At 59.1% G+C, this 22775-nt stretch overlaps 10 protein-coding genes across 10 annotated transcripts; 6 read left to right on the forward strand and 4 right to left on the reverse strand.

The window, feature by feature from the left end:
* Positions 1 to 633: 633 nt before the first annotated feature.
* Positions 634 to 2200, forward strand: BJ171DRAFT_599291 (uncharacterized protein). Its single transcript, XM_053114916.1, has 3 exons — positions 634 to 771; positions 883 to 1119; positions 1272 to 2200. Exons 1-3 carry the CDS (start codon positions 718 to 720, stop codon positions 1770 to 1772), a joined length of 792 nt encoding a protein of 263 aa, XP_052966585.1. The 5' UTR covers positions 634 to 717; the 3' UTR covers positions 1773 to 2200.
* Positions 2201 to 2474: 274 nt separating this feature from the next.
* Positions 2475 to 3237, forward strand: BJ171DRAFT_459472 (uncharacterized protein). Its single transcript, XM_053108415.1, has one exon. It carries the CDS (start codon positions 2825 to 2827, stop codon positions 3218 to 3220), a length of 396 nt encoding a protein of 131 aa, XP_052966586.1. The 5' UTR covers positions 2475 to 2824; the 3' UTR covers positions 3221 to 3237.
* On the reverse strand, positions 3204 to 4093 carry BJ171DRAFT_505973 (uncharacterized protein). Its single transcript, XM_053111099.1, has one exon. The coding sequence runs from the start codon at positions 3992 to 3994 to the stop codon at positions 3290 to 3292; it is 705 nt and encodes a 234-aa protein (XP_052966587.1). The 5' UTR covers positions 3995 to 4093; the 3' UTR covers positions 3204 to 3289.
* A 1232-nt stretch (positions 4094 to 5325) lies between these two features.
* Positions 5326 to 5781, forward strand: BJ171DRAFT_394768 (uncharacterized protein; the record flags this gene model as incomplete). The annotated part of the gene is made up of 1 exon (XM_053107171.1): positions 5326 to 5781. A coding segment is annotated over one exon (456 nt), but the record flags the coding sequence as incomplete, so codon positions are not given.
* Positions 5782 to 6629: 848 nt separating this feature from the next.
* BJ171DRAFT_599295 (Calcium/calmodulin-dependent protein kinase II, association-domain-containing protein) lies at positions 6630 to 7978 on the reverse strand. Its single transcript, XM_053114917.1, has 5 exons — positions 7583 to 7978; positions 7452 to 7494; positions 7287 to 7328; positions 6908 to 7126; positions 6630 to 6800 (listed from the first exon to the last, which is right to left on the reverse strand). Exons 1-5 carry the CDS (start codon positions 7624 to 7626, stop codon positions 6759 to 6761), a joined length of 390 nt encoding a protein of 129 aa, XP_052966589.1. The 5' UTR covers positions 7627 to 7978; the 3' UTR covers positions 6630 to 6758.
* A 1290-nt stretch (positions 7979 to 9268) lies between these two features.
* Positions 9269 to 10510, forward strand: BJ171DRAFT_582074 (uncharacterized protein; the record flags this gene model as incomplete). Its single annotated transcript, XM_053114144.1, has 1 exon — positions 9269 to 10510. The coding sequence occupies one exon, from the start codon at positions 9269 to 9271 to the stop codon at positions 10508 to 10510; it is 1242 nt and encodes a 413-aa protein (XP_052966590.1).
* A 414-nt stretch (positions 10511 to 10924) lies between these two features.
* On the forward strand, positions 10925 to 12264 carry BJ171DRAFT_505978 (uncharacterized protein). The gene is made up of 2 exons (XM_053111100.1): positions 10925 to 11179; positions 11899 to 12264. Exons 1-2 carry the CDS (start codon positions 11061 to 11063, stop codon positions 12089 to 12091), a joined length of 312 nt encoding a protein of 103 aa, XP_052966591.1. The 5' UTR covers positions 10925 to 11060; the 3' UTR covers positions 12092 to 12264.
* Positions 12265 to 16144: 3880 nt separating this feature from the next.
* On the reverse strand, positions 16145 to 18075 carry BJ171DRAFT_505989 (uncharacterized protein). Its single transcript, XM_053111101.1, has 6 exons — positions 17892 to 18075; positions 17651 to 17811; positions 17275 to 17549; positions 17017 to 17162; positions 16542 to 16810; positions 16145 to 16474 (listed from the first exon to the last, which is right to left on the reverse strand). The coding sequence occupies exons 1-5, from the start codon at positions 17971 to 17973 to the stop codon at positions 16629 to 16631; spliced, it is 846 nt and encodes a 281-aa protein (XP_052966592.1). The 5' UTR covers positions 17974 to 18075; the 3' UTR covers positions 16145 to 16474; positions 16542 to 16628.
* A 355-nt stretch (positions 18076 to 18430) lies between these two features.
* BJ171DRAFT_505990 (uncharacterized protein) lies at positions 18431 to 20021 on the forward strand. Its single transcript, XM_053111102.1, has 3 exons — positions 18431 to 18947; positions 19133 to 19260; positions 19548 to 20021. Exons 1-3 carry the CDS (start codon positions 18489 to 18491, stop codon positions 19597 to 19599), a joined length of 639 nt encoding a protein of 212 aa, XP_052966593.1. The 5' UTR covers positions 18431 to 18488; the 3' UTR covers positions 19600 to 20021.
* Positions 20022 to 20437: 416 nt separating this feature from the next.
* On the reverse strand, positions 20438 to 22183 carry BJ171DRAFT_107653 (uncharacterized protein). The gene is made up of 3 exons (XM_053105432.1): positions 21995 to 22183; positions 21213 to 21840; positions 20438 to 21046 (listed from the first exon to the last, which is right to left on the reverse strand). The coding sequence occupies exons 2-3, from the start codon at positions 21813 to 21815 to the stop codon at positions 20597 to 20599; spliced, it is 1053 nt and encodes a 350-aa protein (XP_052966594.1). The 5' UTR covers positions 21816 to 21840; positions 21995 to 22183; the 3' UTR covers positions 20438 to 20596.
* Positions 22184 to 22775: the final 592 nt, after the last annotated feature.

A 22775-nucleotide genomic window follows, 5' to 3' on the forward strand; every position in this document is an offset into this window, starting at 1 on the left:
CAGCTCCAAGGGCATGCGCTTTGACCGAGCTGGTGCCGGGAGTGTGCGATGGGGCTTGCTCATACTTTGGTTCATCCTCGCCAAACATGCATGCACATCCATTTACCCGCCGTGCGTGGTTGCGGCTGCGTCCGGGCCGATATCGCTCGCGTCCAGGCTGCGCTGCAAACCCTCGGGCTGTCCTGGACAACCCTTTTTTTTTTCCTCGCTCTCCCGCCCCACCCCTTGCTGCCCCCCCCCGCGATCACCAGGATCGATGGCGGGGCAGTGCAAAGGCGGCTCCCCTGGGCCAGGCGCGTCGGCGGTGCATCGGCGGGCATGTGAAAACCGCACGTGGCAGTGCGCGCAACAAGGCCGCGTGTGCGACGGGGTATCGACGCCGATGCTCCGCCGATCTTTCACATGCAAGCGCCCAGCCGACGAGCGAGACGGTGCCGGGGCGAGAGCGTCGGCCGAGATCGCAGCGAGATCGCCCGAGCACACGGCGAGAGCGAGCCAAGCCGCAGCGAGACGGTGGCAGAGAGAGTAGCCACACCTCGCCGAGAACGCCTCGGTCTGCCGAGAGCGCCGCCAGCGAGACGCCGTTACTATTTAAACCGACGATCCTTCCTTTCGCTTCGACCCCGCTCGTATCAACGACGCTAACACCCAGCCTTCCCTCTGGCATCAGCTTGCCTCAGCACATCTACCGCATCTGCCTCATCTACCGCAGCCACCATGATCGCCCTGCTGTCCACCCCCATCGACCTGGCCTCGAAGGCTTACTCTGATGTAAGTGCATCCGCCGTCTTGTCTCCGGGCTCAAGCAGCGTCCACGCTGTCGGCGTATCCTCATCGCCCTGCTCCATCGCTCGTGGCTAATACGGCTGACTCCCGCCGCAGCCCATCAACACCGCTACCACCGTTATCTCAGGAGCCACTCAGCTCGCCGGCCCCTACATCGAGCGTGCCCTCGCCATCAAGGACGCTGCCGTCCAGACTGCCCGCACCATCACCCCGGCACCCGTCCTGGTCGTTGCCGACCGAACGCTCAACTGCTCGCTTTCGACCCTGCATGTCCTCAAGGACACCACCTGGACCACCATCGGCAGCGCCACCAAGACCTTGACTGCTACCAAAGTAAGCGCATGCTCCGCCCCTATCCTGCCGTTGCTACCGTCCGCCTGCAGTCCTCCTATCCCTGCTGTCTCTGCTGTCTCTACTGTCCTTGCTCTGTTGTCCCGGTCCCTCGTCTCGACTGCCGTGCTGACCAACCTCGCCTCGTGCCTCAGGACGGCATCAACCACCAGATTGACGCTTCCCGCAAGGGCATCAACACCCAGTTCAACGCCACCCTCGGATACACAAAGACGACCGTCACCCAGATCACCACCCGAGCCGACGCCCTCGCCCATCCCTACATCGAATACGCCAAGCAAACCGGTCTGCCCTACGTCGTCTACTTTGAGGACGCCGCGCGCCCGTACATCCTCATCGCCAAGGATATTGCCCAGCCTTACATCGAAAAGGCTTCGGAGACCATTGTCCCCTACACCAAAATCGCCCAGCACGTGGCCGAGCCCTATGTTGCCAAGGCCCTGCCGTATGTCACCAAGGCGCAGGAGACGGTTTCGCCTGTCCTGCCGGTGATCCTCCAGCTGCCCTTCATCCGCATCTGGGTCAATTCCAAAGGCGACGTCCAGATGGAGAAGGTCGAGGAGATTGAGGAGAACTCGGAAGCCTCGGACGGCCCCACCCTCGAGGAGAACTCTGCCGACGACGAGGATCTCTAGACACACGGCCCTCCGCCCGTACCCCATGCATCCCCAATAGTGTATTTATTCGCACCACTTTGCATCTGTACACCCCCTCCCTTGCAGTTTTGTTGTTTTTGCATTGTGTTTCACGATCGGCAAACCGTGCCATTAATTCTATCAGTTGTCGTCTCAATGGATTCGCAGCTTGCCCTGCCTGCCACACTTGCATTTGAATCTGCATTTGAATCTGCTGCCGCTCCTGAGCTGGAGCCGAAGCTGTGCTGATATTGCACTGCGGCCGACTGTCTCGCCTCTGCCGCCGTTCAGCGCTGGCGGGTCTTTCTGAGCGCCGAACTGTCCACGCTCCTTCCACCCGAGACACAATACCGTACGTCGCTCGTTGTAGTACTATCTTTGCAGCACTTGCCAAAATCAATAGTAATCACCTGTCGATTTGACACAAACCAAGTGTGGGACATGCATTTGGGTTGGTGGACCCAGCCAATCAGCGGGAGCCGCTGGCTCGCCATTCGACACGTGACTCTAGCCGCCCCGGTTTAGCTGGTTCTGTGGCGCCGTGCTCCTACCACAGATCCACACTCGATCCACACTCGATCCGGCGACTGCGGATTCATTTTTTCTTTCTCGCAGCCACTTCATAGCCGTTTGGTGGCCATTTCGCAGCCTCATCCAGCACAGGCAGCCTTCGTCGTTCCTTCCATCCTCACTCCCCCATCAACCACCACCACCACCACCACCACCACCATGGCCACTGCTGTCGCCGTTGGAGCCGGAATCGCCATTGCTGCCCTCGCGGGCCGAGCCGCCCTGCGTGCCTACGGTGTTGCCAAGGGAACCGCCGGCAAGTTCTATCGAGGCGGATTTGAGTCCAAGATGACCCGACGGGAAGCAGCCCTGATCCTGGGCGTCCGAGAGACCGTCACCAAGGACAAGCTCAAGGAAGCCCACCGACGCATCATGCTGCTGAACCACCCCGACCGTGGAGGCTCGCCCTTCCTTGCATCCAAGATCAACGAAGCAAAGGACATGCTAGAGAAGCGGTGATTCATCCGATTGCCAGAGGAAGGATGGCAGGATCCGGGAGGCATCCTGGTGCCCCTGCCCTTCCTCCCGGCCAGCGCCATCGATCTGGTGAAGCACGTTTGGCTGGTCTCTCTCTTCGGCATGCCCATCCTCTAGGACACAACCGCCGCTGCGAGATCCATATCACAGAAGCCTGCACCAGCCCGATTCCACGATCATGGCTGCCTCTGGTTCTGTGGAAGTGTATTTGGAGCACGCAGTGGATCATCAAGACTCTTGCCCGTGCTTTTGCGCTACCGACTACTACTACTCCTCCTCCTTCGAGCCCTTTAACCCGCCCCCGAGCCGTGGTTCGTCCACACCTTTTTTCTCTCTTGCTTCTCTGTCATGGCGCCACATCCTGTACATGTTTTTTGTTTTTGCGCATCAATGACAAATAGATGGGTTTGATATTGCATTTCATGCCAGGATGGGGGATGCGGCCATGGGCGGTGCTGGCGTGGGTCCAGCTATCCGTTTCGGAGTAGCAGTTGCTCGGAGATGCGCGGCAGGCTCTGGCGATGTGCCGTGTTGCGTTCGTAGAGGTCGGCCAGGCGCCGCATGCGATCCAAGACATCAACGAGGATCCAGGTTTGGTTTGTCAGCAGCGGACCGCTTGAGTTTGATGTGCTGGATGTGCCCAGGAGCTCGATCCAGCCGATGACGGGATCGTCTCGAGCAGGGTCAAGCGACGGATGCAGCGTCTCGTTGATCAGGGCCCGGACGACAAGATCGACGCTGAGGCCGATGCGGCCTCCGTAAGCCCCAGTTAGCGAGCCGGACGCATCGAGCACACCGAGGATCCGGAGCAGTGGAATCAGGAGCTCGGAAACGCGATACTGCCCGTTGGCATCGGGGTCGCTCGGCGGCAGCGAGGCATCAAGCATTGAGAGAGTAAAGAAGCAGTCCTGGTTGCTGTTGACGACGGTGCCGGGGCTCTCGAAGGTGGACGGAATGATGACGGAGCACTGGTTGGAGAAGAGATTGTATGGCACCCACGGCGTTGTTGGCAGAGTCCGCAGAAGCAAGCGTTGGTTGGTTTGCCAGTGCGACCGAGGCAGCTGCTGCGACAGTCGCATGAAGGCTATGAGCGAAAGCAGGGTCATGGCGACCATCAGCAGGACCATCGCGGCCTCATGGAGCTGGGTGATCCTGTGAGAGAAGATTGCTGGCATCTCGAGGGCAGAGCAGTGTGCTGCCGCGCAAGACCAGGCACATGCAGCGATGGAGGTGCTGGGATGCCTGGGCGATCCTCCAAGCCGCAAACTGCTCGGCGACCAGCTTCCCGCCAAGAGCGGTTCCCGCGCAGCGGCTGTGGGACTGCTCACTTCATCGCATGCAGTGTTCCATGCAGCATCGAATGCAGCATCCAATGAAGCATCCAATGAAGCATCGAATGAGGTATCGAATGAGGTAGTATCATATGCGGCATACCCCAGCCTTTGGTGCGGCAGCCCGTCCGCCCCGGTTTCCCACGCCCTGACTGCGAGCAGGAACTTTTTTTTTTGTGTTCCGCCAGACCCTTGTTGGCCAAGGAGCATGATGCGCAACCCCCCCCCCAGCAGAACTTTTTTTCTTCCCCAGCCGGTGCGGCCCTCAGCACATCCCGCTCCTCTTCTTCCCTCTGCTCCGGTGCTCGGCTATCTGCTGTGTTGGATTCGGCCGCCGTTCTGCCTCGTCTGGTTTGTCCTTCGTTTGCATCTTGGTCGGCAGTCATCCCCCTGGTCACTTGCCCCCAAGGACAAAGCATCCAAGCAATCAACAGTCGGCCCCTCTCTCCCCGGCCGTCCAGCACAAGTAGGCCAGGCAAGCCCTCAAGAAGCAAGCCCCCCAAGCAAGAGCCGGAGAGGCCACCAGCCCATCCGCCCTGTTTGTGTTTCCGCATCGCCGGCGACCATCATCTCCGTCCTGCCACACTCGGCTGTCTCGCCCAGCCTGTCTGCAAGCCGCTGAAGCTGCCCTGCTCCTGCCAGCATCGCTCGCATCCACGCTTTGACTGCACATCAACAGCAGTAATATCCACACACCCCCTTTTACAACATCGTCCTGCTGGGAACCTTCCTCCAGCATCCTCTAAGATCCTTCCTCCGTCACCCGTCCCTCTGTCCGGGACCCTCTGCTACGCACTCACCTGCCCTTTAGAAGGCTCTGCAGGCCAGTGCAAACCCCCCATCCACATCTTCTGAATCATCCAGCCTCCCTGCTCATGTACCCTGAAGCCATGGACGTTCGACAGCGCTACCGAGAGCCCCCAGTCCGCTCCAGCATGGCAAAATCCAAGCCCCACTCGACCGACTATGCCCTGTCTTCGCAGCCCGTGCGTCGGCTCTACTCGCCCCAGAGCTCCTCCAGCGGCAACGAGGAGGGCTACTCACGCTACAGCCCCGACTCCCCGCAGCGGTGGTCGCACTCGGATGCCTGGTCGTACTCCAGAGACGAGCTGGCGACCAGCCCAACAACCGCCTTGGCTGCCACCGCCATCTCGCTGCTCACCCAGGCGGCATCGCCTGTCCCTCTGACCCCGCCGGCTCCCGCTCCGTCGCCCTGCCTCCCGCTCACTCCAAGGGAGCAAATCCAGGAGTGGCTGCAGCAGGTCCACGACCTGTCGGACCTGCTCGAGTTCTATCCGGCCTTTACGCTGCTGGCTCAAGTCATGAACCACCTGTGCATGCACTGCGAGTCGCTCGTCCCCCCTGCCCCGAACGGCGCCGAGCCGTCGCCATACCCGGACTCGGGCACCGCGCACAACGCTTACTACGACTTTTGGCGGTGCCTGAACGAAACCTGGCTCTCGACCCTGGACCAATCCCGCGGCTACTTTATGCAAGCCGATGCCGACTTTTGGCTCAAGCTGAGGACCAACGTCTTTGAGTGGGGCGACTTTTTGGAGTGGTACGGGCTCAACGACTATGAGCTTGGCTTTTGGGAGTCGGATGTGGTCTCGGTCATCAACGGCATCGTCGACAACCTCTGAGCCCGCTCGCCCGCTCGCTTCCCGTCCGTCCGTTCGTCCTTTCGTTCGTCCGTTCGTTCGTTCGTCCGATCGGCCCACCTCGTCAACCCCTTCTGCCTCGTCTACCTCGTCTGCCGCGGCTGTAAACGCAAGCTGGGACCCGCTGTTCAAGCTCTGCTGTCATCACCTGTCCAAGCTCTAGAGTTATTTGTCCTCCAAGACCGCTGTCCCGAGACCTGCTTCTCCGTCTGGCTCCTCGTCAAGCTGCAAGCAACGGCTGCCAAAAGAATCGTCGTCGTCTACATCCGCCATGGTCCTTCGTGCAAGCACTCCCCCCCCCTCACGCCATGATGCGCTCGACCCACTCCCTAATCTTATCGGCTTTCATATTCTCCACTCGCACGAATGCGTTCGTCACCTACAGCCGGCTATTTATGACTTTTTTTTTTTTGGCCTGTGCATTCTCTACCGGAGGCCATTTCTCGCCGCTCAAGCTCGGCACTATCCTGACAAAACCCTAGATGCACTTGGCATGCATTTATGCTTCCTATCGCTTTCTATCTCTCCTTTGCCCGTGCTTCTTCCTTTTCTCTCTCTTTTTGGTACTAGTCAACAATCAACTATTTAAAGCCTTTACAGCTTGTGCCCTCCGATTGCCCCGATGGTCTCGATCGTGTGTCGTTGTCGACCCACGCTTTATCTTTGATCCTCCCCGGATCCCGGATTGCGGCAATATAGCACACTTTCAGAATGACTCCTGATGAGCGATGCCCTGGAGAGAGGGCGGTAGAACGACAGAGAGAGCACTGAACTTCTCTGCGAGAGTCGCCTCTATTGGAAGCAAGCCGGCAGGAATTGCAGAGTAGCGATTCAAATTTTATTGGCACAATGATGGCTGTCAGGGGAACTGGGATGGGCAGTCAAATGCCCCATATCGACTCAGCAGAAGGGTTGGTGTTTGACGAGGCCGTAATTATCTGCAGCGCTCAGTTGACAAGGGATCGGTGGAAGTGGATGTGCTTCCAGCTCTACAATGGGGTACGGTGAATGGGCAGTGTCAGCGGAGCTGTTTCGCCAGAGGGATCAACGGCCTGGACAAAGAGGCAGCGTTTGCAGACAGGACAGGGATCTTTACCTTCTCGGCATCGCGCTTCCAGATACGGGTCTCGCTGGATCGCGAGATGGTCAAAGCGCCGCCGGGAGTGGCGACCTTCTGGACGATGCGAACATAGGTGATCATGGCAGCATCGGGGCCGAGGAAGGTGACGACGGGGTTGACCATGGTGGTGCGGTGGAAGGCGGGCGGCTGGGCAGTGATATCGAAGAAGAACTTGTGGAAGTCCTTGCCGGCGACCTGGAGCAACCGCAAGCAGCAATAAGAGATGTGAGGAAATGCGAGTGCTGTGGGGATTCGGTGCAGAACCAGATCCTTGCATGCACTGGTCTGGCTGGATACGGAGGAGCTATTCAACGAAGGGCTGGACTGGGTTGCAGGCAGGGGTTCGATACGTTACCAGGTGCTCTCCAGCCTCGGGCTCGAAGCAGGTGATCGAGGACTGTCGGAAGGATAGAGGTGATAATCAGATCGTTGCACATGGACTGGTATCATGGCACCGCCAGCCCAGACAAGACAGCGCAGGGAGTGCAAGCAAGAGCGGACGAAAGCAATCGACGCCTACATCGACCAGGGTAGTGTAGAGCTCGTAGTCGTTGCCGGCGATGCTGTAGAAGGGGGTGGGAGTGCGGGACGATGGCTGTCAGCGGGGTGTCGTCTCTGTTGCAGGCGCGAGATTGGACAGCAAGGCCATACCTGTCGAGCAACTTCTGGTTCAGGTCGATGATGGTCTGGGACATGGTGTCTGGTGGTTGATGGGCAGAGTGCAGGAGGCGGCGGTAGCTACTGGCGAAGATCGGCAAAGATCGGTATATATGGGCGAAGATGGGCAAAGATGGGCAAAGATGGGCGAGACCGAAAGCGGTTCATCATATCTCGCCAGAGAGATAGCGACACAACAAGGCCGCCAATCTCCGCCGTGGGTGCCACGGGGCCGGTTTTGGGAGCGATCACGGGATCGTCCGCGTGACTGGCCAGAATGCAGCCAGCCAGCACTGGCTCCAGCCGGCTCGAGCCGGAGAAGCGGGTGCCGGGCTGCGCGGCGCGGGTTGTGTCCCGGCGAGTCCCGGCGCACGTGATGCGGCGCGAGCAGATAGGGTGGGGCTGGGCTGACACGGCGGCCAGCTGACCGAGGCAACAGACACCGGGCCTGACACGGCGAGCGAGCCTCTGCGATGCAGGATCGCGGTGGACGGCGTCGCGGCGGGCTGGTCCGGGCCGTGCTGCCGCTGGCCAAGGCTGCCGAGGCTGCCGAGGCGAGCGTTGCGACGGCGAGCTGCTCGCTGTGCTTTTGCAGCCGGGCCAGCAGCCGGGCCAGCAGTGGCCAGCCTGGTGTGCTGTTTCCAGACCGTGTCGCCGACACAGCCGCGCCCAAGGCCCCCGGCCGCAGCCGCGCTGACAAAATGCGTCTGCGCAGCACGGGGGTCCTTGCCACGAGTCGTGCGCAGCGCACTGTGCCCACAGTCGCGCAGCTCATGTGCTTTTTTTCTGTGCGCCCGCGCGCCGGCCAATCAGCGCAGCGCGCCCGCATCCCGTCCCGTTCTGTCCCCGTCCGCTTTTGCTTTTTCAGCAGCGGCGGCGCTCCCGTCCTGTCTCTGTCCTGTCTCTCTCCTGCTGCTCTTCCATCTGCAACTGGTCTGCCACCAGTCGAAAGCGCCTGCCATCAGTCTACCTCGGGCCTGCCTCGGATCGTCGACTGCCCATCACCGCCATCGCTCGCTCCACCAGCCATTGTCCACCGCCACCGCTGCGTTCCGGTGCCCCTCAACTTGCCAGCCCGTTCTGTCCGGCTGCCCGTCAGCTCTTTCCCAGCCGCATCCTCTCGAGCTGTATCTTTTTTTCATCGCTCGCCGGCCTCTCCTACCGATTCTATTTGTTTTCCCACCTCTGTTTCTCTTTTATCTCCATAAATCAGAACTAGGTGCGACTAATTAACCCCTCAGATTCTGTATTTGTATTATCTTTCCCTTAAATTACCATGGGCTACTTTATGTTTCTTGCTAACGGCGAACACGTCGGTCGTGATGCGGATTGATCATTCGGATTGAACTCGTTTTTTGCCATCCATTGCCATATTTGTCTGAAGTCTCTCTGCTTCATCCGTCCTGCTCTGCAAGCCGCCGTCGCCGCTCTCTGCTTTCTGCCGAAACCGAAACCGAAACCGAAACCGAACTCGTCTCCGGCCAAACCGCTTCGTCCGCAACTCTTCATCCGGACCCCATCTTTCAGCCACCGCACCTCGTTCCCGTCTGGAGCTCCTGTCTCTCCACCACCAGCCACCGCAGCCTGTCCAACCCCGAATCCCCTGCACAAGCCGCCATCCGATCGTCACCATCCCGATCCAATTTCCATCCCAACCCATCCAATCTCAGCACCGCTACAATGGAAAGCAACACCGCTCTCTCAACCGCCCTTTTCGACGCTGAATTTGCCAGCGCCTTCCTCAACGCTGTCGACCCCAGCTTCTCGTGGTCAGATCTCCTCGGCGGTCCCTTTGCCGACGCTACCATGTTCTGCGACGAGGCTGCAATGTCCGGCTCAATCGACGGCTGCACAGGCGCCGATGGCAACATTGCGCCTTTGAGCCCTGAGCCTGCCGCGCCGAATGTCCAGGCCCAAGTCGCTGCACCCATCTGTGCACCGCCGTCGCCTCCCCTGCAGCCCTCCCCCGAGTCTGCTGCCGACAGCGCCAAGCCCGAGGAAAGCGCTGGTCTGTCCGAGACCGATGCCAGCCAGATTGCCTCGGACAAGAAGAAGAAGGCCCCCGTTCGTGAGAACACCCGCAATCTCGTCTGCTTCAATTGCGGCACCAACCAGACCCCGCTCTGGCGCCGAACCCCCGACCGCAAGCACAGTCTCTGCAACGCCTGCGGACTTTACATCAAGGCCTACCAGATCCATCGGCCCATTCGCTCGATGCGCCAGCGCCTGCCTGCCGGCCAGCCCCGACCGCGGGCCAGACAGCCCCTGCATCCGTACGCTATGGTTTCTGGGTTCCCTGGTGCTCCCCAGTTCATGGGCATGCCCGCCGGCCCTGCTCACATGCAGGGCATGCCTCCGTCCGCTGCCCCGCGGTATCCCCCAGCGATGCCAGTGGGATACTCTCACCCTCCTGGCCCGTACGCTGGCCCCAATGGCATGCTGCCGCACTACCCCCACTGTGCTCCCCCAACCGGACACGCCGCTGCTCCTGCCATGGCTGTCCCTGGCAGGCTGCCTCTTGCTGCCTCTGGCCCCGCCACACCATTCCCGCCGCCGCGGATGGCGAGCCCTCCGTCGAGCCCAAGCCATCCTGGCTCGCCGTCTTCCATTGGATCGGTCGAAGCCGCTCACCACTTTGACAGCCCGCCGTTTGAGCCGGCCGCTCTCCACCCGCTGGATGCAGCTTCCTCGGCAGCAATGTTTTTGGCGCCGTCGCAGATCAAGATGGAGTCCGCCAAGAGCCCCTCGCCGGATCCGCCAACCTACATGAGCGCGCCAGCGGTGCCGTCGCACTCGGACGAGCTGGTGCTGCTGAGCAGCCTGGCGATGAACCCGGATCAGATCGAGTCCTGGCTGGAGCGCATCCAGCGTGATGCATCGATTCTCCAGAGTGTTCTGGAGAAGAAGCGAGCACTCGTCTGAGTAGAGCTCTCTGTGCTTTCTGCCTTTCAGCTTCATCCTATCCTCTCCCTCTCCCTCTTTTTATCGCTCCGTCCGGCACGCATCTGTTCTCCTTCCTGTGTCTGCCGGTCGGGCTCCTTGCATCATCCATCTTTGTCCCTTGCCCCCGTGGCTGTTCCATCAGTACTTTTTGGAAATACATTGAACCGAGTCGGGTCCACTGCCATTGCCATTGGCGTTGCAACGGTCCCGTGGGATCTCTCCAGATGGGTCGGCTCACCGCCAGAGAGAATAGAAAGCGCCTTGGCGAACCTTCTGTGCCCCGCATGAGCCGGCCACCGGGTTGCTTCCAGCACAGACTACCATCCCGCGCCACGCCGGATGCATACTTTTTTGCGCTGCTCCAGCTTTCCTGTTCGCGCCTGGACCTGCGACCCATCGCCCAACAGCCCCGCTCCTCTGGTGCAGAGCCTGCGCCTTGCATATCGATCTCCAGACCCCACGTCCTCGCATCCGTCTTCCCGGGCCTGCTCCCTCCGCTCCCCTGCTCCATTCTCCCCGGCGGCCGAACATGTGGTGCATGCATTGGTTCCTCGTTCTCTTCCTGCTCCCATATCCACAAGCGCCGTCCCTGTTCCTGCTGTCGCTGCTCGTCGTCATGTTTCTCGAGCACAAGCCCTGCTTATACTGGTAGGAGTCGCACTCTGCTGGAATGCGGAATGGTGCAGGGATGAGCGCACCGGCCTGTTTATTCGATGCCGGTACTGCACAACAGGACGATTCCACCCCGCACTTCGTCTGTGACGTGCTGCAGGAACATTCCATTTCGCCTCGGCTCGGCCAATGCGACCCTTTTCTGTTCTGATCATCTCTCGAACATGCCTGACGTCCTGCTCATCTTTCTATATCCACTGCTGCTTCCTCTGCTGGACATTTGGCGGCGACCTCAATTCTACTTTTCCTCTTCTCATCCTTCGCTTTGGTTGCCCTGACTCGCTCCGGCTCCATCTCGTCCTGACCATATCGCCTGGAATTTGCAACTCGAACCGGCCCCAATGCTGCCCTGCGTCCGATTCTGATCGATCTGTGGCTGGATGGTGATCTCGTACACCCCACCCGCCCATCGCCACTGCCGTGGTCTCGGATTTCGACCGACTCTGGACATTTTGGTGTCGTTTTGCCTCCGATGTCGAAACACATCTCGCTGCTGATCTTGGAATGGGTCTCCTCAACCCCGGACTCAATTGCCCATATCGACATTGCGACTGGAAACGCCACCTGGAACCCATTTTGATCTGGTCCGGACCGGCATTGGTTCGGCCTGGACGACACCGGCTCGGTCCGGACTGAATAATGGCCTGTCAACGACTCTGCTCCGGAACCCAACGGCACAAATCGCCTTTTTCCAGCTCCATCGTCATCTTGGCCCTTCTTGCCACATCTGGGGCGCTCTACCAAGAATCGATACAAGAGGATACGCTGCTGTGGCTCGACTCGATCATGTCCGTGGCCGATCACACCTGGCGGTCAAGATATTGGATCAACTTTGACTCGGAGTCGTTCTGGTCGTCTCGGCTATCGGGGATGCAGCTTCGCGGCTGACCTCCGTCCCTGTCCTGCCTGGGACCGAGTGACGACGCACCGGCCCTTTGGCCGAACAAATACTCATCGCGGTAATCATCAAAGCAGAACCAATCATCCGAACTGCGACCGCCCGAGCCACCACGAGCTGCTCAGTCGCTCTCCAGAGGACGCCTTTGACTCTCACTCCTACTGTTTATTGTTTTTCTTTCGTTAATACCACTACATAGTCTACAGTCTGGATTCTTTATATGGAGCCCGCAATACTGATGTCCGTGCTGGATCGCTTCTGGGGGAGAGGCGAAAGGGATAGACATGCGGAGACGATGGGGAGAGGGAGAGAAATAGAAAAGGAGAGAGAAATAGAAAAGGAGGGAGAAATAGAAAGGGAGAGAGAAATTTGAAGAGAGGGACAAACGGATTCGATTATGGGCATTGGCGACGGATCTACAACTCTTGGGCCAACGCTGCCACATCCGGACGTGCAAGCATGACGGCCGCACGGGATTGGCGGTCGGCCTCGGGCGAGTTGGCGAGGAACATGGCCATGGCAAGCCGGGTCTGTGGGGTGTTCAAGTAGATCGGCTGTGTGCAACAAGAGAAATGGTTTGTCAGAACACACTCTGGGTCCGAAAGAGGTTCGGATAAAGCGAAAATGCACCAGTCTAGGGTAACAAAATGCATCCACTTACGACGATAACGAGCGGGCGGCGGTTGACCATCACCAGCAGGTCCGATACGGTGACAGTGTTGTCCCAGTCGAACAAGTCGTTCGGCACAGCGACCATGTGGCGGTCGTGAGAATGCCACCGGGACCGGATTTCGTACGGATCCCAGGACGACCCTGGCACAGCCGTGTCGGCGGCGGTTTCGCTATCCGACGAAGCGTCGTTCGGCGATTCGGAAGTAGAGGATGCCGAGTCCGACAGAACAAACTGATTGTTCTGGAGGGTCCATTCGAACTCATCGTCATCGTCGTTGCGCGCCTTGATCGAGTCCCCGCGGGGTGATATCGTCACCTGACTGACGGGCATACTAGAATCTTGCAAGGTTTGCTTCAGCTGTCCCGTGGCGGCGTCCCAGACTTTGACAGATGTGTCCTCGGAGCCCGAAGCGATCCACTTGCCATCTGGAGAGATCGCCACAGAGTATACATAGTCTGTGTGTCCCTCAAGTGTGAACTTCAGCTGGCCCGTGGCGACGTCCCAGATCTTGACCGTTTTGTCGTCCGAGCCAGAGACAATCTGTTCGCCATCGGGTGAGATAGCCACCGATTCCACGCAGTCTGTATGTCCTTCGAGAGTTCGCCTCACCTCGCCCGTGGCAAAGTCCCACACCTTGATGGTCTTGTCGTTCGAGCCAGAGACAATCCATTTGCTGTCGAGAGAAAAGGCGACCGCGTAGATCCAACTGGCATGACCCTCAAAAGTGCGCTTCAGTCGACCCGTGGTGGCGTCCCATATCTTGATGGTGTTATCGCATGAGCCAGACATGACAAACCTTTTGTCGGGCGAGACAATCACATCATTCACCACATCAGTGTGTTCATTGGCTAACTGCTTCAGCTGATTGGCAGATGTACTCCAGATCTTGATGGACTCGTCATCGGAGCCGGACACAATCCACTTTCCATCCCTCGAAACGTCCAAGGAGTTGACATCTCTGGTGTGCCCAACGAGGGTAAGGTGTTCTCGACCGGACAATAAATCCCAAAACTTGATGGAGGTGTCGTCTCCATCGTCGCCTCCGGAGGCAGACACGATCGACTTGCCATCGGGAGTGATGTTCACGGCGTTGATCTTTGTCGTGTGTCCTTTGAGAGTGTGCCTTACTTGGCCAGTGGTGGCATCCCATATCTTGATGGACTTGTCCAAGGAGCCAGAGACGATCGAGTTTCCATCGGGCGAGATCGCCACAGTCATCACCAAGAGTGTGTGTCCTTCAAGAGTGTTCTTCACCGCGCCTGTGGCGGCATCCCACACCTTGACGGTCTTGTCCCAAGAGCCAGAGGCAATCCACTTGCCATCAGGTGAGATGGCCACGGAGGTCACACAGTCTGAGTGCCCATCGAGGGTCTGTTTGAGCTGTCTTGTGGCAAGTTCCCATATCTTGATGGTCTTGTCTTGAGACCCTGAAGCAATCCACTGGCCATCAGGCGAGATCGCCACGGCATACACAATGTCCGTGTGTCCCTCAAGTGTGTGCTTCAGCTGGCCCGTGGTGGCATCCCACACCTTGATGGTGTTGTCATCGGAACTAGAGACAATCTGTTCACCATCAAGTGAGATCGCCACCGATTCCACAGAGTCTGTATGTCCTTCGAGGGTGTGTTTCACTTGGCCAGTAGTTGAGTCCCACACCTTGATAGTGTCGTCCCAAGAGCCAGAGACAATCCACTTGCCATTGGGCGAGATTGCCACAGCACTCACACCGTCTTCATGGCCAGTGATGGTCATTTCACAGGTGTCCCAGGTGGGTGCTGGACCAGACACCACAAGGAACGGGATCTTGTCCTCGAGTCGGTCGGCATATGTCTTGTAGATCGCCGTCTCCTTTGGTGTGAATGCATACCCCGAGTTGTACACCTGTGGTGCACTCGCAATGATCGGGTCGGCAAATTGTCGAACGAACCGATACGTGTCCTCGACCAGTTCTTTCGTGGTGTCATCAACAACCTCTTTCGGTATTTGCGAGAGCGTGGCTTGAAGGAGCGTGAGTTGCTCGATGATCGGCTTGACCACATGTGTGAGCGACCCACACTCGAGCCAGAAGAACACATGTGTCTTGACGAACCGAGTGAGCACCGCAGCCACATCGACCATCTCGGCCGACTGCCACACCGGACTCGACTCGGCCACTCCGTCCACACACCACACAAAGTGTGTGATCCAGTGGGCGACGCTGTATCGCAGCGACGGTGTGATCTTGGCTGCAACCCTGTCCTCGAGGTCTGGGATCTTGTCGTGAAAGTCGAAGATCTCGCAGATGTTGATCACTGGCTCATGCGAGAGGATCACGCCGAGACATCCCTTGGCAAACACCATGTGGAACGAGCTCGACACATGCCACGGATGGCCAGCCGATGCATCGCCGAGGAGATAGTCCGCCACCGACTTGTGGTTGAACTTGACTTCGCCATCGTCGGTGGATCCGTTGGCACCGGGTGCAAGAACCAAGTTGAGACTTCTCAGAGAGTCATGCATGATGCGGAGTGCATAGTCGCGCTCTAGTTCTTCAAAGAAAACTCTGGCGATCATTTCAGTTGTCAGGATCGACTGGGCCGTGGCGATCGCCGATATCACCGTGACCAGCTCGGCTGGGTGGCTCGACTGCGAGTGGATCTTGGCGAATGTCTTCTGGTACATCTGCCCGACATTCGTGGCGCTGTCGTTGATGTCCTTGATCGTGGCGAGTGTCACTGGGCCGTCTTTAGCATAAACACCGAGTGTGTTGAGGATCAGGTTGATCCACACGAACGTTTTCGAGGTGTCTTTGCCGATGCTCTCGGTTGGGCCCTGATCGTTCTCCATCTTGTTCTTTGTCGGGTCGCGGAGAATGATCTCGATGGCTTGCTCCTGGTCGGGATCTGGGAGCGACGCGTGCTCATTTCGGAGTCGGTGGTGGATGTACACCTTCAAGTCGGCAATGTTATCCTCGCTCGAGGGCTCGATCGTCGTGGTGGGCACGTTCTTGAACGCCACCCTGATATCCTCCTCGGGCCGGGACGTTAGCAGCAGCTTGAGCCACGGACGGGTCTTGTTCAGTTCGACGAATCGCCCGGCAAGCAGACTGAGCAGCTGGTCGCGCGGAGAGCACTCGTCGAGGGCATCCACCAGAATCATCACCGATCCGGTGGGCTTATAGTCGCCGAGGGCGCCGAGCGGCTCCTCGATGATCACCTTGAACAGATCGGAGATGTTCATCTTGTCGAGGCTGTCCTTGGTGTGGCCGGCGTCGAGCAGCTTGCGGCCAATCGGGGCGTACCACTGGCACAGGCCATATGCAATCGTGGTGAGAACGGCGCGTGGATCGCTCTTGCGGGTGTCGTTGTACTTGAGGAATAGCGCCGACACCAGCTGGTTCTTGGCCCGAAGGAAGCTGGCCAGCTTGGCTGCGGCAACAGACTTGCCGACACCAGCAACGGCATTGACCCACAGGACTGAGTCCGTGTCGTCTTGGTCTGTCCAGGCTATGACCTTGTCAAAGAGCCACTGGCGGGTGCCTTGAACATAGAGGGCTTCGAGCGCATGGTGATCCTGGGTGGAGTCGACGGGCTCAAGGAGGGCTTTGAGCTTCTTTGCTTCCCCGGCAGTGAAGACAATGAGACCGCCTTGATGATAAGCGCTGCCCCCGGCTCTGGCCTTGGTGGTCTTGGTAGCGAGCTCGCGAAAAGTTGGAGCCAGGCTGCAGTTGACAAAATGCGAGTCAGCTTCCGTCAGGAATTGATGCCCAGCGATCACGCTCGACTTACTGCCTTAGTGCCGCCGTATCCGCTGCAGCGAGGGCTTGGAGCTTGAACAGCTCTCTGAACGTCCGGCGCACAGTCATGGGTTTCCCATCAAAGAGAGGGCTGGATTTGTGCTTTGGGGGGTACTCGGGAAACTTGTCGATCGGAGGGAAGTAGTCCATCTTGACAGTCTGGTCCCCGAGCTTGTGGGTAGACCACATGAGCACGGGCTGGACAATGATGGGATGGTCGGTGGCAGCTGCATCGCGCATCAACTTGAGTGCATGTTGGATCTGCGCCGTGGACGACTGTTAGCTGAAGAAATCATGATTACTGGAGCACGAGTCCACTCCAGCGGGGCAGACCAGAGCACAGCACAATCGCAGACATGCGCACTGTACCTCGAGCAGCTGATTATCTGGCCTGATATGCGCATTAAAGGTGCGCTTCAGACCGGCCTCGGAGAGAATAACAATGATGACGCTGGACTTGTACAGACCATTTATAAAGCCCTGCTCCCAGTCCATGCCGTTGCAGAGGCACTGGGCGTCCAAGTACGGATGGATGGCCGTCTGGCCCTGCGGCGTGACAGCCAGGGTGCCGTGGAGAGTCGTTGCGTTGACAGTGTCGCTCTCGACTCGGTAGCTGTGAGCAAGTTGACCAGTCAGCAGGGAGGAAGACGGGCATGCTGAATCTCATCCCCCCACGACGAGCTTGTCAAGCACACCGTTTATCTGACAGGGGGAGGGGGGCGTACCTGATGAAGACTTCGTGGGCAGCATATTGGTTCTGGCACATCCAGTTGTGCTGGGGCTGCACTGGACTGTAGTCCTCTGCAATTGGTATCTCAACAGGCTCCTCGACCCGGATCTCATCGAGCTGCAAAACGGGCGGCGACGTGGCGGCTGTGGGAGGGCCGGCGTCGCTGAGGGCCGGCGCAGGGGCATTCTTTCTCTGGGCAATTTTGATCTTCTTGACCACGAGCCTCTCAAGCCCCAGGTCAGCCATCTCGTCGTCGGTCATCTCAAGGATCTGTCGTTGGCACACCAGCAAGGGTCAGCGGAACCAGACAGCACATTCAAGGAGTCCCAGGCAGCGCACCTGCGGGCACTGGCACAAAACAGACACCCTACCACGTCGATTGTGTTGTAGCCTTTCTCGAGAAGCAGCAGCTTTTGTTGATCGAGGCCATACTGATGGAGAAACTCATCGAGAGGGTCGAGCGCTTCCGGGTCGCTTGTGCCGGATTCTTTCTTGCTCGTATCCCGGGGCCTGTCCCCCTTGGATGGGCTATCTACCTCCGCAGACATACCATACCGTCAGAGGCCGTTCCAGCCTGTTCGCTACTGACCCGCGCCGGCAGGCGTGACATACCTGCAGAGCTCTTCCTCTGGTTGAGCCACCAGAGCGAGAGCAGGCCAACGAGGGCCGATAGAGCAATGATTCTCTGGATCATCTGCCGGGATGTTGTGGAAAGAAACGAAAAGCGCTTTTGCGGCAAGACCCTTGGTTTCCACCGCGTTTTCTGCGCTCAGCACAGCCAACGAGTGGGCAACACGTGGGCGACCGCCGCAGACGGCCGGATATGCGGGCGGCTTGGATGGTGTCGATGGTGTCGATGGTGTCGATGGTGTCGATGGTGTCGATGGTGTCGATGGTGTCGATGGTGTCGATGGTGTCAATGGTGTCAATGGTGTCGATGGTGTCGATCGGCTGATGAGATGTCGATCACAGGGATTGAACAGACACCCAGGAACGTCCATGGCTGATTGGGGCTGATAGCAACGCATGTGTGTGTGCGGCCGAGGACTTTCTCGCTCATGGCTCTCGCTCATTGTTCTCGCTCATTGCTCTCGCTCTCGTTGGCTGATCCCGAGCCCCGTTCTTGTTGGGCTGGATTGTTTCTGGATCTGCTTCTGGATCGCAATCGCTCAGCGGCCCTGTCCTTGCCCCTGCAGCTCCATCTCCAGCATGGACGACCTTCACGATCCGCTCGAGGCCCCGCCAACCTCAATCAACCCCGCAACGCCATACTACAACCCAACGACGCCCTATTTCAATCCAACGACACCGTCGTCCAGCTATTTGGTGTCCAACAATCCCAACACGCCGTTTGCCCATCCGAGCGCCGGCCATCCAACACCCGGCTCTGGAGGACTGGTCGTCTTGCCGACCGGAGACGGCTCTGCGGCTGCTCAGCCGACCGCTTCGTCGGCGGCGATCCGATCCCGCAATATCTTTGGAGGGGCCTCGCAGCCACTCGCGCCATCCTCTGCCGATGCCGATGCTTCGGGCTTGGCCACGCTCGCCAGCACAGCCGCGGCCGATTCTTCCCTGCTGGATTTTGACTTTATCAATCTATTGACCGAGAGCCTGGATCAACTCACTCGACCCGGATCCGAGTCCGATGCAAGAGACGTTGGTCGCAAGGTGGGTCGCTGCGACGAGTGAAGAGGCCAGCTTGCGCTCTCGCTCGTCCTGTCTGGATGAATGGGTGGATCAGCCCCGCCCCGCCCCACCAGCAAAAGATAGTATGCGACTCTTGAGCGATGCTGGCGTTTGCCGCTGGGATGAGGCTCCTTCAACAGGGTTCGCTGACTCGGCGGCTCGAACAGATTGCCGCCCTGAACGACAAGCTACTCAAGACACACCATCGGATCCTCGAGCTCGACGGCATCGATCTGAACCTCTCGCAGCAAGCTGACCAGATCGAGCGACTCGAACGGGTCCTCGCGAAACGAGAGTACGTTGGGAACGGGGAACTGGACTGAGGGGCGGAGAAGCAGCAGACACGGAGCGTTATGAGGCGTCTGTCGGGCTTGACTCGAGTGAAGCATGTATTGCCTGAGCTTGTCGGACAGCACGTCGGTTTGAGCGGCGGATTGCACGACGGACTGCATATCGGGCTGTATGTCATATCGACATCCGTCTTGTGATGCAGGGCCGAGCTCGTGTGCACCAATGCAGAGAGCACTGACAACTGACGAGCCATGCGCACCTCTCAACCCCATCGCGTCTGTCCTCATCCAGGAAGCAAGTCGAGGTTTATCTGAATCTGCCGATATTCTCCAAGATCTCGTGAGGCCTGGACGGCCTGGATGGCATGGCTGGCGCTTGCCTGAATGCACGACGTCGTCGCCATTTGGATTGGATCCAGCGCGACCTCACCGGACGCCGTGCCCTGCTGCTAGTTCAAGTCTTTCCAACGACCCAGCTGCACCACACAGCTATCGATATCGCCACTCGAGAGGGAGAGGGAGTTGGAATGGCTGCCGATGCCGCAACGCCAAAACAAACGACTCTCCAGGGCACCGCAAAGCAGATGAGCGAGCGGATTCTCAAGAGGGCGAATGTGCGCCTCATTTGCGATGCACACCCCAGAGAATCTATCCATCCCATCCATCAAGCGAGACTTGCTGAGCACTCAAGACAGGGCCACCCACACCCCGTACTGACGCCCTGATCGCATCACATCAATACACGTTATGTCCATCTCTCACAGCACCCTTATCGCAGCGTCGCACCGGTCCCCAAAGTCAGAGGGCATCGGGTTGGGTTGGGTTGGGTTGGGGCGTGGTGTTGGATATTCTGCGCGGGCTATATTGGGCGATCGCACACGCAGAGGAGCAAGCGACAGCAAGCAAGCAACCAAGCAAGCTCTGATCCCGACGGCAATGCCAATCGACATCACAGAGTCTCCAGGACCTTCTATGGCTCTTCGGCCAGGTCTTCCCTGTTCATCGTTCAAGCATATTGTGTAGAAAAATGTGCGACAGGCTCGAGGATAATGAAATAGCGATCCATCCAACAGCAAGTGGGGGAGTCGGAGTGAAAGTCAGGCAGGACAGCCAGCCAGCCAGCCAGCCCAGGCGGCAATCCTGCAGGGTTAGAGACAGAGTGATGATGAAAAGAGAGGGGATGGAAAGTCGAGATAGGCCCAGATGAGATGAATTGTTGCGGAAGACGGTGGGTTGGATATCGGCAAAACTTCCGCATGTACCGAAGTGCGGCTCCGAGTCGTGGCTGCCGGCTGTGGCTGGCCAAGCAGACGCAAGGACATGCCCTGCTGAGTGGGGCTGTTACTTTCGCTGGGGCTTGCGGTTGCGGAGCGAGGACTTGTTGGACTTGCCGCGCTTGCGGACCTCGGCTTCTTTGGTATCGGCCTCAGCAGCATCATCATCATCCTCGTCATCGTCATCGTTGTCGCTGTAGCGGACAGCCTCGCGGGCTTCGTCAGCTTCAGTGGGGATAACGAGCTGGCCCTCGACGGGGCGGAAGACTTTGGGCTTCTTGATGCCGTGGTGGAGAGAGAACGCCTCGATGAGCTTGTGGACCTTGGCGTCGAATCCGTAGAGAGCCACGGCATATCTGTGGATCGAAAGCCAGACGCGGTCCTTGGTGACGATGTAGACGACAGTATGATCGGGATTGCCTTCGCGGGGCTCAATCTCAAAGGTCCACTCGGTCGAGGCCCAGAGCTTTTCGGGGTTCTTGTGGAAGGTCTTGTAGACCAGCAGTTCATTGTCGACCTGGATTGGCACGAGAATTGAGCAGCGGTTAGACAGGGAGAAGCAGGTTGTGGGGGTAAGCACGGAAGACGACAGACACAACGCAGCAGTTCGAGCCACAGGCGCATGCACCAAGAGCCATCGCCCTGGACAAGTCCAGCGCGGTGCAGCGGGCGGAGCTGTGTACCTTTTCGGTGATTTCAAAGATGGCTTGGCGACCAACCAGATCCTTTTCAACGAGGCGGGCGTTCTCGCCCTCCTTGGTGGCCTCGATGACGCTGACGGAGGCGCAGCCGGGCTTCCAGGAAGGATAGGCCGCAAAGTCAACCAGGCTCTCATAAACCTCGGCGGCGGGCTTGCGGACAACAAAGGCGCGAACAGTGACGGACTCTTCCGAGTGCATTGAGCCAAGAGCATAGAACAGATAGGCGACGTTGAAGCTGAGCATGGCCAGGATCATCGGAAGTGTCCACCAGATATTGGCGCGGGACCACGAGGCGGCCTGGGTAGCGTACGAGACGAGCAAGCTGGGGGGCTTGGCGTCGGGGTCGTAGACAGGCTCGACGATCTCGATCTCCTGGTCGTCATCGTCGTCGTCGCTGTCACCGACAACAGCCTGCGAGTTGACGAGGGGGGTTTTCTGGACGCCTGCAGCGCTGTGTGAGACCGAGCTCGTCGCGGCGGAGACGGCCGAGGAGGCTTGGCTGGCGGCGCTCGGGTCAGCAAGAGCGGCGGTCGATCCAAGAGCGACGACGACGAGGCCGAGCAAACACGATTTGGACAGATGCATGATGGAGAAAAGGCGAGTGCGGGATCTGGAAATGCCGGATGAAACCCAATGTCAGCGATGCAGATGGAAGCGATGCAGATGGAAGCGATGCAGATGGAAGCGAATCGAGGCATGTGGAAGCATGGCCGACAACGACGCGATCTGGCATGAACACGGCGGAGGGGTGGCGAGATATCGACCTCACAGAAAGCAGCCGATTTGACTTGGCGGCAGCGGTGGTGGTTGAGGATGCCGGGCTGGAGAGGCTGGAGAGGCTGGAGAGGCTGGAGAGGCTGGAGAGGCTGGAGAGGCTGGAGAGGCTGGAGAGCGGCAGGCAGACGATCAAGAGGGAAGCGATCCAAGCGGGTCCTTATGAGCTCCGACAGCGTTTTTTTTTTTGGGGACCAGGAGCAATCCTCGCCAGGTCGTCGCTGGCATGTGCGTCGCGTGCGGGCAGCGGACAAGGGGCGAGGGGAAGGGGAACGTGTGGCTGCGCACGTGGGTGCGGCGCCGTTGTCTGTGTGGCCCGCGGCGCTGTGCCAGGCCGGCCGTTGTTGCAGTCAGCTTTGTGCCACAGATAGAGTTGCGGCGCACGCGCGACGGGGCACGCCTGGTGCACCCGCGATGTCGCACGGCCTCCCCGCCGGCTGTCTCTCTCAGGCACAGTGAGTGTGCCGGGCGGCGTCGGACAGCGCAAGCACGCGCCGCAGACGCGGTTTCGGGGATGCTGTGCGACGGTGCCGCCGCCGCGCACGTTGGATGCCGTGGCGCAGTCGCCGGCTCGATCCACCAGCGCGCCGGGTCGATCCGGCTGCTGGATCGAGCCGCCTGTGCCGCCGAGGTGGTGGCGGTGGCGGCGCAGGGACCGCGCGGGTTCTGTGCGACAGCGCCGGTGCGTCTCGCCACAGCACGGCGGCACAAACGGACGCTGCGCCAAAAACAACACCAGACGAGAATAGCGACAGCGAACGAGCAGCGCCA

Source organism: Polychytrium aggregatum, assembly GCF_025602895.1.
Source record: "Polychytrium aggregatum strain JEL109 chromosome Unknown BJ171scaffold_19, whole genome shotgun sequence".
Classification (NCBI taxonomy): Eukaryota; Fungi; Chytridiomycota; class Chytridiomycetes; order Polychytriales; genus Polychytrium; species Polychytrium aggregatum.

Bases quoted from the DNA above. Each gene is read 5' to 3' on its own strand.
- BJ171DRAFT_599291 (XM_053114916.1), top strand. From the start codon at position 718: ATGATCGCCCTGCTGTCCACCCCCATCGACCTGGCCTCGAAGGCTTAC. The intron at 772-882 runs GTAAGTGCATCC...CTCCCGCCGCAG, and splicing joins CCTCGAAGGCTTACTCTGAT to CCCATCAACACCGCTACCAC. The intron at 1,120-1,271 runs GTAAGCGCATGC...CTCGTGCCTCAG, and splicing joins AGACCTTGACTGCTACCAAA to GACGGCATCAACCACCAGAT.
- BJ171DRAFT_459472 (XM_053108415.1), top strand. From the start codon at position 2,825: ATGGCAGGATCCGGGAGGCATCCTGGTGCCCCTGCCCTTCCTCCCGGC.
- BJ171DRAFT_505973 (XM_053111099.1), bottom strand. From the start codon at position 3,994: ATGCCAGCAATCTTCTCTCACAGGATCACCCAGCTCCATGAGGCCGCG.
- BJ171DRAFT_599295 (XM_053114917.1), bottom strand. From the start codon at position 7,626: ATGTCCCAGACCATCATCGACCTGAACCAGAAGTTGCTCGACAG. The intron at 7,127-7,286 runs GTAACGTATCGA...CGGTTGCTCCAG, and splicing joins CCGAGGCTGGAGAGCACCTG to GTCGCCGGCAAGGACTTCCA. The intron at 6,801-6,907 runs GTAAAGATCCCT...ACCCCATTGTAG, and splicing joins GGAAGCGCGATGCCGAGAAG to AGCTGGAAGCACATCCACTT.
- BJ171DRAFT_505978 (XM_053111100.1), top strand. From the start codon at position 11,061: ATGTGGTGCATGCATTGGTTCCTCGTTCTCTTCCTGCTCCCATATCCA. The intron at 11,180-11,898 runs GTAGGAGTCGCA...GCCTTTTTCCAG, and splicing joins CACAAGCCCTGCTTATACTG to CTCCATCGTCATCTTGGCCC.
- BJ171DRAFT_505989 (XM_053111101.1), bottom strand. From the start codon at position 17,973: ATGATCCAGAGAATCATTGCTCTATCGGCCCTCGTTGGCCTGCTCTCG. The intron at 17,550-17,650 runs GTAGGGTGTCTG...TGCCAACGACAG, and splicing joins GCTACAACACAATCGACGTG to ATCCTTGAGATGACCGACGA. The intron at 16,811-17,016 runs GTCTGTACAAGT...TCCACGGCGCAG, and splicing joins GGAGCAGGGCTTTATAAATG to ATCCAACATGCACTCAAGTT.
- BJ171DRAFT_505990 (XM_053111102.1), top strand. From the start codon at position 18,489: ATGGACGACCTTCACGATCCGCTCGAGGCCCCGCCAACCTCAATCAAC. The intron at 18,948-19,132 runs GTGGGTCGCTGC...CGGCTCGAACAG, and splicing joins CAAGAGACGTTGGTCGCAAG to ATTGCCGCCCTGAACGACAA. The intron at 19,261-19,547 runs GTACGTTGGGAA...GTCCTCATCCAG, and splicing joins CGGGTCCTCGCGAAACGAGA to GAAGCAAGTCGAGGTTTATC.
- BJ171DRAFT_107653 (XM_053105432.1), bottom strand. From the start codon at position 21,815: ATGCATCTGTCCAAATCGTGTTTGCTCGGCCTCGTCGTCGTCGCTCTT. The intron at 21,047-21,212 runs GTACACAGCTCC...GTGCCAATCCAG, and splicing joins TCTTTGAAATCACCGAAAAG to GTCGACAATGAACTGCTGGT.